General features: G+C 42.2%; 2 protein-coding genes across 2 annotated transcripts; both read left to right on the top strand.

Annotated features, from left to right (window-relative positions):
• The first annotated feature begins 2,261 nt into the window (after window positions 1-2,261).
• On the top strand, window positions 2,262-5,662 carry LOC4334092 (uncharacterized). Its single transcript, XM_015772724.3, has 10 exons — window positions 2,262-2,488; window positions 2,846-3,010; window positions 3,284-3,464; window positions 3,591-3,647; window positions 3,739-3,809; window positions 3,981-4,056; window positions 4,144-4,203; window positions 4,325-4,428; window positions 4,511-4,571; window positions 4,970-5,662. Exons 1-10 carry the CDS (start codon window positions 2,352-2,354, stop codon window positions 5,363-5,365), a joined length of 1,308 nt encoding a protein of 435 aa, XP_015628210.1. The 5' UTR covers window positions 2,262-2,351; the 3' UTR covers window positions 5,366-5,662.
• A 5,306-nt stretch (window positions 5,663-10,968) lies between these two features.
• Window positions 10,969-12,519, top strand: LOC4334091 (uncharacterized). Its single transcript, XM_015772827.3, has one exon. It carries the CDS (start codon window positions 11,444-11,446, stop codon window positions 12,284-12,286), a length of 843 nt encoding a protein of 280 aa, XP_015628313.1. The 5' UTR covers window positions 10,969-11,443; the 3' UTR covers window positions 12,287-12,519.
• The last annotated feature ends 999 nt before the right edge of the window (window positions 12,520-13,518 follow it).

The following is a 13,518-nucleotide window of genomic DNA, read 5'->3' as shown; positions in this document are numbered from 1 at the left end:
ATACGTATGCTGATTGCTGAAGCTGTAACCATCAGTCTTATCACTATACACCATGACTAGCCACCGGTGCTAATACAGTACTAATGGTGGCTAAAATGAACGAAGCGACTCGAGCATTATCCAATCAATCAACCGGCTAAACGATCTCCAGGCATCTGCATCATCCGGTGACAAGTTCTGACGGAGTGACAGCCGGCGATGACAATTCTAGCAGCTGCACGTTCGTCAGAGGAATGTGCTGTCAGAAACATGTTCAGAGATCAGGAAATTCAGAATGTGGCCCAAGCTGATGAATCTTATGTCAGTTCATGTGTAGTATGGCTGTCAGGGTGCTCGCGGCACTGCAGCGACATCTGATGGCGAGACGATGTTTTTACGGGCTTATCTGATGGATTCGCTGCATGTCAGTATGACAGTATGTAGTAGTATGCGACGACGAACGACGACGAAGACGGGGTGAGATAGGACGTTCATTCTTCGAATTCTCGGTCCAGAAGGCACCTGAAGATTGACATGGCCATGAACGCCTTGCCCATGTCTGCCTCCTGCTCCTCCGTGTCTCCCTGATGTCTTCTCCCTTATCATCTCGTACAGTCCTGGGAAAGATTTTGCAATGCATGGACCAATCACACGGACAGGACAGGAATTTGCATCCGCACGATCTGTCTAAGATTAAAATTCGAATTAATTGGCATCCGTTAGTGATAATGATAAGATGATGATGCTAACTGCAAGTGTTTCTGTAATCTAAGATGTGGTTTGAGGAGAGTGATATCTGAACATAAGAACATTTCCATCGATATCTGAAGACTTTTCTCCTACGCGGTTGATAAGATTTCAGTAAATATATGCTAGATTTCGGTAAGACGCCGGATCACACGGACAGGACAGAGGCTGCATCCCTGGTATGATGTGTCCAGTATTAAAATTCTGATTAATCGGAATCCATTTTAGAGAGAAGATAACGATACTCCCTCGGCTCCTATTTACTTTGTCAACTGTCACCTCTGACCAGGGTTGTTTCAACTTCAACCATTAACAATTTTTAGATTTATCATATTTGGTTGAACAAAAAAAAAGTCTAGTTAGGTTATCATAGTTCGATAATATGGTGTATTTTTCAAAGAATTACAAAACATTGTTAAAACGAAAATGGTCAAAGTTTTCATTTCCATCGATCCCTGAAGATATATATTCTTTTTCACGCGGTTAATGAGATTCGAGCAAATCGCTGTTGGGTTGAAGAGATTTTCTTTTGGTTGGCGACGATTCAAGGACAACGTTGTCGGGACAGCTGCATTGTCTTGTGTGATCAGAGCAAGAGAGGATCGATCAATCGTCTTCCCTGCAGAAATGTGTGGTTGCGCGGCCAATTTTAGTTCAGGCTTCAGGGCTCCTGTCGCCTGTCGGCAGGGAATGAATCTTTGGTGCCGAATGGTGCAAAAATCTGGTGAATGGCTGATTGCTGGATGATCATAGATAGCTGCAGGAGATGCAAATCCCAAAGAACATAAGAGAGAGTTTCGATCACTGGTGGTCCTGGTGTTTTTGCAGAAAATAAAAGAATGAGAAAAATATTGAAATTTTCTGTTGCTATCTTCTCTAGACAATATAGTAATATACTGTTTTTTTCCTTTTCTTGAAAAAAGGGTGTCACATTGGTTGGGTTCAGCTGATAAGCTGTGACAAAAAAAAAACGAGCAACGATAAATGATTTGAGAGTAGAACCATTACATTTGTAGCCTTTAAAATCCAAGGCTGAAAAGGAAAACTCAATAATAGTATAAAATGATTTAAAATTAGGCTTAAAAATTTAAGTTTCGGTTGTGAATTATAAATCAACAAGCAAACGATGAAAAAAGGAACTCTCTCTAAAAAAAAAAGAACAACTAATTACAAATTTGCCACTGGGTTAAATCTATATATTGTAGGATTGCCACCAGATAATTAAAAAATGCAATTAGAACTGTTGTTCGATTGGCATCCTTACAAAATTAAAAAAACCAGTGGCAAAATTGTAAATACAAAAAAAAAACAACATATGGCATCTAGATACAGCAGAGGTTTTGGATGTTGAAACAATTTATTAATTGAGTTTTGAGTGGATCTAAGAAAACTTCTCGAGTTTAACTAAAGGCCCAAGTATTCATGGGCCGGGCTGCAATCTCAAAGCCGCCTCCAAATCTCCAACCGAGACACTGACCGGTGGGCCCAACGAGAGAGCCACTCATAAACCCTAATCCTCGCGAACTCCCCCTCCTCCCCGCCTCCCTCCCATCTCGCGTTCTCGCGCTCGATTCGAATCCCACCGCAAAGCAAAAGCCCACGCGCGAAGCAAAAGCTCGCCGCAAATGGAGGACGCCGCGGTCGAGGAGGCCGAGGTGAGCGGCGGCGCGGCGGAGTTCGCGCCGGCTCTCGTCGCCGCCCACCCGCTCGGCCGCTCCGTCGCCGTCGCCGTCGGGCCCGAGCTCCGCGTGTTCGATCTCAAGTAAGGAACGCCTCTCTTCGCTCGTGGCTCGCCTTCCTGCCTATTGTCGGATCTCAATTTACTCTTATAGTTAAGTAGTTTGATTTTGATGGAGATTGGGACGTGATGCGTTTTTTTACCTGAGCCTAAATTGGTCTGTCGTATTGTACTGTAGTCTAAGTGCATAGCATATAGAAGGATGAAGCTTCTGTTGATATTTATTCGTGTAAAATTTCACTGCTGATAAAATTTTCAGCTCAGATGCTTAGTTTTGTACTGCCCAGTGAAAATGTCTAAATGGATGTATGCCTTATTTTTTCCTTCATTTCACTTGGTGAATATTGAAATGTGCGAATAAATGTGTATTTTTGGATCCAGGGCCAGCAGTGCAGTTTCATTGTCAGACAATTCTGGCGGTGGTTCTCATTCGGATGCTATAAGAGCTATCTCGTTTAGTGCAAACGGTGCTCTGTTCGCATCCGCTGGTGATGACAAGCTTGTTAAGGTCTGGAAGACTGATTCATGGTGCTGCATTCGGACCATGTAAGTCACCCTGTTTGTTTTATTGTGAAAGCATAATGGATTAACCAAATTAGTGTACCATTTTATTTATCATGTATTCAGTGAGTCAATCTACAACTATTCTTCTGCTACTTATCTACGTGTTTATGAGAATCCACACATAATTGTTGGCTGACACACTTAGCAGCTTGGAGTATTGTTAGTTATGTTAAAAACTTCATTTTTGTGGTTGGTAATGTATTAAGTCCTTCATGCATGAGTTTGATTTCTTTTGCAATGTCTTTACTTTTGCAGAACTTCTGAAAAGAGGGTCAGTGCAGTTGCTATTAGCAATGATGGCACATATGTAACTTTTGCAGATAAATTTGGTGTTATTTGGTTAGTTACCATGGGGGAAAGTGGTGGAGAGCAGGAGCCAACTGATAATAAACCTGTGTCAATTTTTGGTCACTACTGCAGTATTATTACTAGCATGGTATGACAAATTTTGATATTTTATATTAGCCATAGTTATTTGTATGTCCTGCTGAAAATATCAAAGTAACACATTATGCTTCAAATTTCCGATCCCTGCACACTTATATTATGTATTGGAATGCAGAAATTCTCACCGGATGGACGATTCATTGCTACAGCTGACCGGGACTTTAAAATCCGAGTATGAAACCATTATACTTTGCTGTACTTTCTGCATTTGTGTGGATCATAATTCTCTTTTTTTTTCTTCTTTGGTGAAATTTGTTTTGTAGATTACATCACTCCCGAAAAAGCCTTTAAGAGGGGCTCATGAGATTCAAAGTTTTTGCCTAGGACATACAGAGTATGCTCAGTATCCTGTGCCTTCGTACTTTTTTATTTTACACAGTGTCTACATTCTTTCTGTATCTCTAGGAATTTGCATTATTATCTATTAAACCCAGTGAAATTTTAGAGCTAAATGTTGCAACGTATTAGTTAATGCATTTTATATTTCCTGTGGATAATAATGCAGCTTTGTATCGTGCATTGCCTTCACATGCCTTTCAGAAGGTCCGAGCTTTCTTTTGTCTGGAGGCGGTGATTCTACTGTGGGTACAAAATCATTTTGGAATGCTAACGTGTTCCCAGCAAGCTTTTCCAATGCTCCTCGTGATGTTTTTCATTCATTTATTTAGGTTCGTCTATGGGACTACATAAACGGCTGCCTCCTTGATACATGTCAAGTCCGAGACAAGGTAACATCTGGAAAATGTTTATTTGAGTTTTCTAAAAAAAAAAGTCAATAGGTTGTTTATTCCAGTTATAATTGTTTGTGTTATTTTGTACTAGCTAACTTGCTCTTAAAACAATTCACAGGTGGGAGAACTCTTAGAGCCAAATGAAACTGAAGACAACAATCTATCTGTTGCAGATATATGCCCGACTAATGATGGTTTGTTGGTTGCTGTAGCCATTCAGAGGTAAACTTGTGTGGTTACGCTTCTCCAAAAGTAATATGATTTGCTTGGTAAAATGGGGTTCTTTTTTATCTGTTTGATGCAGTTTAAATGGAGTAATGCTTTTAGCATGTGACCTTATTGCAAAGAAGTTATCTTTTCTAAAGGTATGTCTCTTTGAAAATGTATCTTTTCAAGGCAACTGGTTTGGGATTAATAGCATGACCACTTGACCAGGATTTTGTTTTACAACAAGATTTAGCGCATCATTACTATTTAGTACTGTTGATAGCCTTATTTCTTGAAATGATCTTTACAAAGATTGGTACCAATGCTTGTGACTTGCTAGGCTTTGGCTTGAGAGAAATGTTCGTGCGAGCTCTAGGTTTCTTGTTGCCAGTTGTGATGGGGCTAGTTAAGATTTATCTGGAAAAGTATTGTTAAATCTTGGTTATTGGTGACTAGCAAGATATCTTGTTGGCTCAGCTGTTCAATAGTAGTACCTTTTTTTTTCTTTTTTTGTATATTGCTGGAAAAACTAATAATTCCTCCCCTGCACTACCAGGTGGTTACAACGGAAAAGTGCTATATTCCTACTAGCCTGTCTTCCAGCTTCTCAGCAGATCTTCTATGGACCGTCATGGGCGCATCGAATATGCCTAATCAGGCTACTTCCCAGTTATGTACCCGTTTGAAAATCATCCCACACTTCAAAAAGGATCCGCTAGCCGGATGTGATCATGTTCCTACAGTCTTGGAAGACAGTGAGGTGCCACATGGTGAGAAGCTCCTTCTGGCGCTGCAAGGAAGTCTTGACATTGCAAAGCAAGAAGAGGTGTTAGCTTCAGTTCTAGCTGCACTGAAAGTATCAATGCACAAGATGCTGGTAAAGAAGCACTACTCGGAGGAAAGGAGAGAGCAGAGGAAAAGGGGCAGAAACGATAAGAAGATCAAGAAGTAGATCGGCCTACAGCCTCAGCAAAACCAGTTCTTTGTTTCTCATTGTACCATTAGAGGCTTGGAAAACAAAAGGCATTTTGACATTCACAACTGTAAGATTAAATCTACTAGCAAACACTTTTCTCATTATCCATAGGCCACAGCATAACGGCTTCTGAATTCTGATGCCTGTTGTTTCAGTCGAAATGCCCGCAGTTCTTGTTGTCTGCTCTACCTGTAGCAGCTGTTATCTGTGATTTGAAATGTTACTTACCCTATATTAACCATGCTGCTATCCAATGATAATTGCACGCTATAATATCATTTTTGCAATGCATCAAATTGCTGCTGATTTAACTGCACGCTGATCACTTTTTTTGTCGTGATCGCAACTGATGGCTGAGACGTAAAGATCAATCACTAAAGAGCATGAGGATTCCGGCTGTGTTGTCTCTTTCTCTGAATCGTGGTGTACAGTATATGACATGATCTACGATATGACGACGGTAAGGACAAGCTTTCTGTTTCTTTGCGTTGCAAAAGCTTTCCATGTATACTGATTTGAACGTGAGTATGTGACGTGCCCGATGGTTTTTGCAGAGCTGGAAACGAGCAGCTACTACCTCACATGTAAATGTTTTTCTCTGGCAGGAGGAATATTTGCAGCATCTGCGATCACTGGTTTGTCGCCTGCATCTGATCTGCCAGTGGAATTTCACAGAAAAACAATGCAATTTGAGCTGGATTTGGATGAAATTCTTTTCCCAGGTTCCAAAAACAGGTACAGGTGTTGCTTGCTTTCTCTTCTTTCTGCATTACTGCTTGTTAGTTCATTGATGAGGAAGGGTAATGATAGGGAGTTAGAATTTATTCCCAATCCTGGTGAGGATGGCTAAACAAAGTCTAGGAATTTATTCTGACCAAAAAAACCTTATCCATTGAGCAGAGATGCAAAGATGAACACGGTTGATCAGGAGGATAAGAGTTCTCTGTAAGAAAGTTAATTCCCATGGTCAACAACATGATGTCTGCTTTGCTGCCTTTTTTTTCCCTCTCCTCCAGATGCAACTTCTATTAAAACTGGGAACTCACTGATTCATTTTTCAAAGGTTTAAACAATATTATCATTGATCTCTCATAGTCTCATGGTGCTACTAGTAGAGAAGCTGGAGTACCTCTCATAAGTCAGTGCCCTTGTTTTCTTCCTTCTAATTGGTTTTTCTAACCATGAAACTAATGGCACAAACAAACCTAAGTCAGCCTCATTGATAACGATTCCCATGAAGGTATGAAGATCTTGTATGTCTTCTAGTTCCAGCGGCACAAACCACTTCAAGTTCTTGACCTAATCACCTATCCAATATAATTTAATACTAAATGTTTTCAATGAGGACAAGAAGAAATACTAAATACTACTAGGTGATAGCAAGTGGAATCCTTTGTCACTAGAGTATCTGAACTGGAAGAAATCCAGGGCGTCGGATACTGATCGGACGGTCTTGCATGCTGTTCATCAAATTACTAGTTTGTGCGGTCTGCATCCTCAGTTGTTCCATGAACATACTAAAACAAGTACTCCTATCTACCAACTGAACAGTAACAAGAGCAATTAAGATAATAAGAAGCCAAAATCGATATGATCTTAACGTTTTGACAGTCCAGCGACTTTGCAATTAATGGCCGCCACTGCAACAATGGCTAGCAAGCAGCCTTGGCATGCAGTGAGAAGCTTTTCTTGGTCTCTTTACCTGAAAGCTCTGGATGAAGCTTCATTGCATGATGCAACCTGAATTTTATTTTACTGTGACTAACAGTGCTAAGCTTTGCTTCTTTTCATCCACATTAAGCTGATGCTTCTCACTGAAGGCGAAAGGGAGACAATAAGCATGCATCAGCAAGGCGTCCATTTCACCTGACCTAAGTGAAAGTATACCTTTCTGTCACTGCAACTGTATTTTGCTGCTCACAGAATGTCAGAAAACGGCATGCTTTGGGACATGGCCCAGTTTATTTTAACTAATTAGGATTTGCCCAGTTGCTTTCTTCATCATCACCTTGTCCTTTTTTTTAAAAAAAAAATCAAGCAAATTAGGGCCTGTCCAATCACTAGCACTGTTGCTGCATGTGCAAAGAGTATTTGCAAATTGCAAAACTCAACAGTCTGGAGTCTAGAGTTGCATCACCAGGAGGGTCAGGTTTGGTGCCCCTCCCTTTCACCCTTTGCCCGTTGTCAATAAAAGACTGCATTTGTGTTGTCCTCCAAGGAAAAATGGAGCAAGTTTAGAACCCCTCATTTACAAGCGTTGTGACTTGTATCCAAAAGAGAGAGAAAAAAAGAACTTCAGGGTTAACCATTTCTTAGAATTATACTACCTCCGTATTTTAATATATGACGCTGTTGACTTTATAACCAACGTTTGACCACTCGTCTTATTCAAAATTTTTATGCAAATATAAAAATATTTATGTCATGTTTAAAGAATATTTGATGATAAATCAAGTCACAAAAAAATAAATTATAATTGTATAAATTTTTTGAATAAGACGAAATGTCAAACATTTATCAAAAAATCAACGGCGTTATACATTAAAAATATGGTGGGAGTACTGTATACGAGAAAAAGAGAATCATGTGTGAGTGTGATGATGATGCCATTGTTAACTTATTGATTTACTACTTTTCTCATTCTTTGGACCAAGTACCAAAGGAGAAACAAGTTCTTTACACCTGCCTTGCTCTCACCCTTCCATCGTGCAATGGCGCCATGATGAGCCCACCATGTCGCCCACAAGATTATGCCCGGCGGCGTCTACTTGTTCAGTCAAAAATAATGACAGAAAACTACTGTCTACTGTCACTGGCCTAAGGTCAGAGTAACCAATTGGTTTTACTGAAATTAAACTGCCGTTAATCACAGGGCTCATATGGTAGTCATAAGGGCAATTCTAGAGTAAATGTCTACTTCTTGACCACTGTCATGAGATTGCAACACGTATTGAAGTAGCAATCACTTTCTTGCTTCTGGGTAGGAAAATTGCTGCACCGGAGAAATGGATATAGATTGGGATAATACGGTGATCTCATGCGTGGGTGATTTGCTAGTACATTACTCCCTCCATATTTTAATGTATGACACCGTTGATTTTTCGAACAATGTTTGACCATTCGTCTTATTCAAATTTTTTATGCAAATATAAAAATACTTATATTATACTTAAAGAATATTTGATAATAAATCAAGTCACAATAAAATAAATGATAATTACATAAATTTTTTGAATAAGACGAATGGTCAAACGTTGATTAAAAAGTCAACGGCGTCATACATTAAAATACGGAGGGAGTAAATATTACTGCTGCTTAATTAACATCTTGTTTAGACATGGAGCCCACCTATTACTCTCTATCAGCAAACATCTACTCCTATCTAAGAAAATGGTACTCCTAGCACTATAAAAGTAAGGAGGGTACTATCAGGTAGCTCCTGGGATTAAAATCGTGTGCCAATCCCTTTCTGCACCAATCACTCACTTGTCACTTGTCACTATACTAAATTGATACACCCCCTCTCTTTTAAAAGTATAAATCAAACCCCCCAAATCTGTACACATAGTATCAAATTACTAATCTAATCTTGAATTATCAAATCGATGTCTCAAGTCTGAGCTCCAATAATTGGCAAGCCAACTTGCCAAGGGGACACCCCAACGGGCGAGGCGAGAAGGGAATGACGATTGACGCGGTTGCCATTTGCCGCAAGCCGCGATGGAACTCGTAATTTTTTTTAGCCCAAACAAATCTAATTAAGCCTAAGTATTTATTAAAAAAAATCTAATTTAACCGTTACATTAACATTAAAATTTTATTACTTCATTCGTTTCAATATGTAACAATTTAGAATAGAATTAGATCAATGCTAAGACTACGAATATGAATATACCTTTAGTTCTACATATTGAGACAGAGAAAATGTGTTTGGTCAATAAGCCTAGGTAGCCGCTCGAGGTCGACGGATGGTGGCTTTGGCACATGGTTTTGATCCGATTATCGGCTTGTAGAGAACAATGTTAACGTCAATGTAAAATTTCTTCGTGCAGCAACAATATCGACTCGTCGTTTGCTTGTCAGAGGACCAGCTGCGATGGAGTCAACAAGGCTACACAGGGAATAGCTATAATTAGCGACCGATCTTTTGTAGTAACAGTTTTTTTCGGTGGGTTATCTTGTAGTGCCACAGAGTTAGTGATGATGTTGAGCCCAAATAGCAAAAATCTTTTACTAGTAACCGATAATTGTTCTATAGCGGTTTTCGGCGGCTGATCTTGTAGTGCCATTTCTATCGTTTAGCATAGTTATATTCTTCGTATGGTGGATTACTGCGGACACATTTTCCTAGCTTCTAAATGGTGCAATATCTGCAAAATGGCTTTTTCATCAGCATTTCCTTGAAAAAAACTGTTTTAAATCAACCTTTTAAACTTTCTAATGCGTAAGTCATTTGTTTGTGCTCTCAAATAATTCTTCTTTCATCTATCATCCATTTTTCATATAGCACTTTAGGACAGGCTCTTCAAGGAGACGTGACGAGAGAAGTGTGGGGGAAGCATTGCAGTTAAGGGCAGCGAGCGAAGAGAAGCAAACAACAAAAGAGGGTAGGGGCAGGCGGGCGCATCGCATACGCTTCAGTAGATGACAAACATGCCAAGAAAAAAGGGTACAGTTAGAGACAGGACATAATTGCGATCTTTTGTCATCGTGCAGTAATCTAATTGTACTCCTACCAGTACTAATTCTACTAAAAAAACGTTTAGATGACAAAAATAATCTGGTTCTTTCTGGCAGTAATTTCTCGGAAATACTGTAAATACGTGTTGTTCTGAAAAAAAACGATGGAGATTCAGCTCATTGTAGTATGAATGTATGATCTAGTTACTGACTGATTTTTACTGAAGCAGCCACTGAATCATCTCATCTGATCAGATGAGCAGCATGAGATACCTTGGTGAATGATTTACCGTGTGTTTGAGAGTAGGAAACAGAAGATTAAGATGATATGTAAAACGAGATAAATTGTTAACGCACGATTAATTGAGTAATTTCTCAGAGACACTGTACTACTGTAAAAGTGTGTTGCTCTGAACAACAATGATAATTCAGCTCGTTGCATGATCTACCTGACATTTACAGTTCTACTACTGCTATACCACTGATGAATCATCTCAAATTATCATCTGATCAGCGATTCAGCAGCATGAGATGAATGATTTCATTGACGTAGAGCCTCGCATCTTTCCATAGGTCGACAGCAAATCTACCTGCTGTACCAACGGAATCTACCATTTGTGTGCGCGTGCATGGGCTCAAACGGGGACAGTAACACCCAGCGCAAGAATGCAGCACAGCACACACTACAGCAGCAAGAGAAGCATGGCCAGGACAGGAGGAGAGGACCATTGCCAATGAAAAAGATGTGTAAAAACAAAAGAGAAAAAGAAAAAAAACTCAGGATAAGGACCTGCCCCTTTGGATGCAAGCACACACAAACCAACACTGACATCATGTTCATTCACTGTGAGGAGAGGAGATGGCTTCTTTAAGATCGCCACCCTCCCAACCTCCCCATTGTGCTACTATATGCTTATTAGTATCATCAGTTCATCACCAACCTCTCTCTCGTCTTCTTCTCCCTCTTCTTCTTCTTCTTCTTCATCTTCTACCTTTGATAGTTTGATTGAGGTGTTGTTCCTTTGAGTGCAGCAAGAAGCTGATGATTTTGATGATAGCTTAAGGATCTTGCCAAACTCTTGTGTTGGGAGTAGTTGCTTGCAGATCGAGCTGCAAAGGTCCCATTTTGCTTCTCCATCTGAGCTTGGTTAGGTTGCGTCTGAGTACACTTCTGAGGCTTCTTTGGTCGTTTTGGCCTCGAGCTCCGTTCTTAAACTCTGCCTCGATCGATCGATCTCATCTCATCTGCGCTGTTCTTGTTGCTGTTGCTGTTCAATTTTGAGAAGAAGGTGCCGATCGAGTTGAGCCGATCGGGTTCAGTGAAATTCACTTGCGTTTTTGAGAGAATTGTTTGAGTTGGTTTCGGTTCTTGAGATGTTCCTGAGATCGAAGGTCCAGGAGATGATCCTGAGGAGGAGGTCCAGATCGATGAACAGCGGCGGCGGCGGCGTGCAGCAGAGCCACCTCTCCGGCCAGCACGCGAGCTCGACGACGGTTTCGTGCGACGGCGGCGGCGGCGGCGCCGGCGGCAAGAGCGCCACCGCGGCGTGTGCGTTGTTGGGGTCTCCGAGGCTGCTGCACTGTGCCTCGCTGCCTTCCGGCAGCCACGCCAAGAACGGCGGCGGCGGCGGCGGCGGCGGCGGTTCGGAGCCCGAGACGCCGTACTCGATGAGCCCGACGTCCGTGATCGACGCGGCGGCGGCCTTCGCGCCCAGCCCGGACGCCGGCGGAAGCAAGCGCCGGCCGTGGTGCGACTGGGGCGCCGGCACGCACGGCCTCGCCGACGCGCTCGACTGCACCGGCGACGACGACGACGGCCACAGACAGAGCGTCCTCGCCGCCGCGTCGCGGGCGGTCAAGCTGCAGGCGCAACCGCAGCAGCAGCATCCCCTGCTCAGGTCGTGCTCCCTCGATCGCCGCGTCGAGTTCGGCGTCAAGAACAAGAGCTCGTGGCTGCCGCTTCGCGTCGCCGGCGGCGAGGCGGCGGCGGCGGCGGCGGAGTCACCGGCGGAGATGCAGATGGAGCCGTCATCGGAGGACTACACCTGCGTCATCTCCCGCGGGCCGAACCCGAGGACGGTGCACATCTACGGCGACCGCGTCGTGGAGGGCGGCGGCGGCGCCACCACCGCCGTAGCGCTCGCCGGCGAGAGCTCGCCGCGGCCGATCAATTTGCCGGCGCCGGCGCGTGAAGCGAGAGGCTTCTTGAGCTTGTGATGCAGTGATAGATGGTAGCTTGATTAATGATGCTTAGGTAAAGTTTGGTGTGAGGACAATTAAATTAAATCTGAGTCTTAATGCTGTCATTATTATTATTAGTATTTTTATTGTATTGGTTGTTTGTTCGATCTTGATGATCAGATGGTCAAGTAGTAGTAGATGCTTTCTTGATCGGATCCTCAAATTTTAAATAGATGCTTTCTTGGTCAGATGATCAATCGATTCAAACAGATGGGTTTGTTCAGTATACTTCAATTTGAGCTGAATCTGTAATACAAATTCAGAAATTCTTTGCTTCCACATCCTGCTGCTACCAGAGCAGAGTCTTTACCTGCAAATCACTTGCTGAACTATTAACCCAATGAATTTAATCTGATCTCCAAATAACAAGCTTAGCTGTTCCACACACACACAAAACAATCTTCATATAAACCAGTTTAATTCCCTCTAACAAATCAGAGAGAATTCAGACCAACTCTGAATTTCTGACAGAGAGTTTTCAGAGCATTTTCGCTCACTGAATCCAAAGATGAGGCAAGTGGTGTTCTAGGCTTCTGCCATACTACTCCTAAGCTGCAGGGTTCAATCATTGACGGTTTCTTGTAGCATCACACTCACAACCGATGGAGGAGAAGAAAGAATCCAATGATTGATGTTTTCTTGTGGTGAGCCCCTGCTGCTGTGCCTACGCATCCAAAAATCGATCGATCGAATCGACCAGTGTGTGTGTGCGCGTGCTGGGCCCACATGAACGGGTGCCTTGTCAGTGTCAGGGGCCCAGGGGTTTTGGCAAACGGTTGCAGCTAAGCTAACCCTCTGTGGATAAGCCAAAAGCAGTGTGGGTCTCATGCCTTTTCTGCTTCAGTGACCAGCTTGGCCGGGTTGGGTTGGCCGTCTGATCGGTCTGGTCCAATTTTGTCTCTGTGCCTCTAGTGTTTTAGGCTTTCAGTTTCTTCGCTGAAGCTTTCTTCTTTTCTGTGATGCTGACTGAATTTGATGCCCAGTTTATTTTTGAGGTTTTTGTGGTTTTTGAGTGTTTTTGTTTTGGGTGTTATGCTGTATTGCTGTCATATGATGTGATGTTTGTTGAACAGGTACTGCTCCAGTGTAGAGTTAAAACCTCTCTCTTTCAGGTTCAGGATGGTGAGCAGCAAGGAAGGGAATAAATTCTTGAGGATTTTAGATCAGTAGTAGTACAATTCTTTTAAAATGGTTAGCTACCAATTGAT

Source organism: Oryza sativa, chromosome 3 (assembly GCF_034140825.1).
Source record: "Oryza sativa Japonica Group chromosome 3, ASM3414082v1".
Lineage (NCBI taxonomy): Eukaryota > Viridiplantae > Streptophyta > Magnoliopsida > Poales > Poaceae > Oryza > Oryza sativa.
Note: the sequence above shows the minus strand (reverse complement) of the source record. Positions and strands in the feature narration are given on the sequence as shown.

Coding starts and splice junctions, on each gene's coding strand:
- LOC4334092 (XM_015772724.3), top strand. CDS start 2,352: ATGGAGGACGCCGCGGTCGAGGAGGCCGAGGTGAGCGGCGGCGCGGCG. Junction 2,489..2,845: donor CTCCGCGTGTTCGATCTCAA/GTAAGGAACGCC, acceptor TTTTGGATCCAG/GGCCAGCAGTGCAGTTTCAT. Junction 4,057..4,143: donor CTGGAGGCGGTGATTCTACT/GTGGGTACAAAA, acceptor TCATTTATTTAG/GTTCGTCTATGGGACTACAT.
- LOC4334091 (XM_015772827.3), top strand. CDS start 11,444: ATGTTCCTGAGATCGAAGGTCCAGGAGATGATCCTGAGGAGGAGGTCC.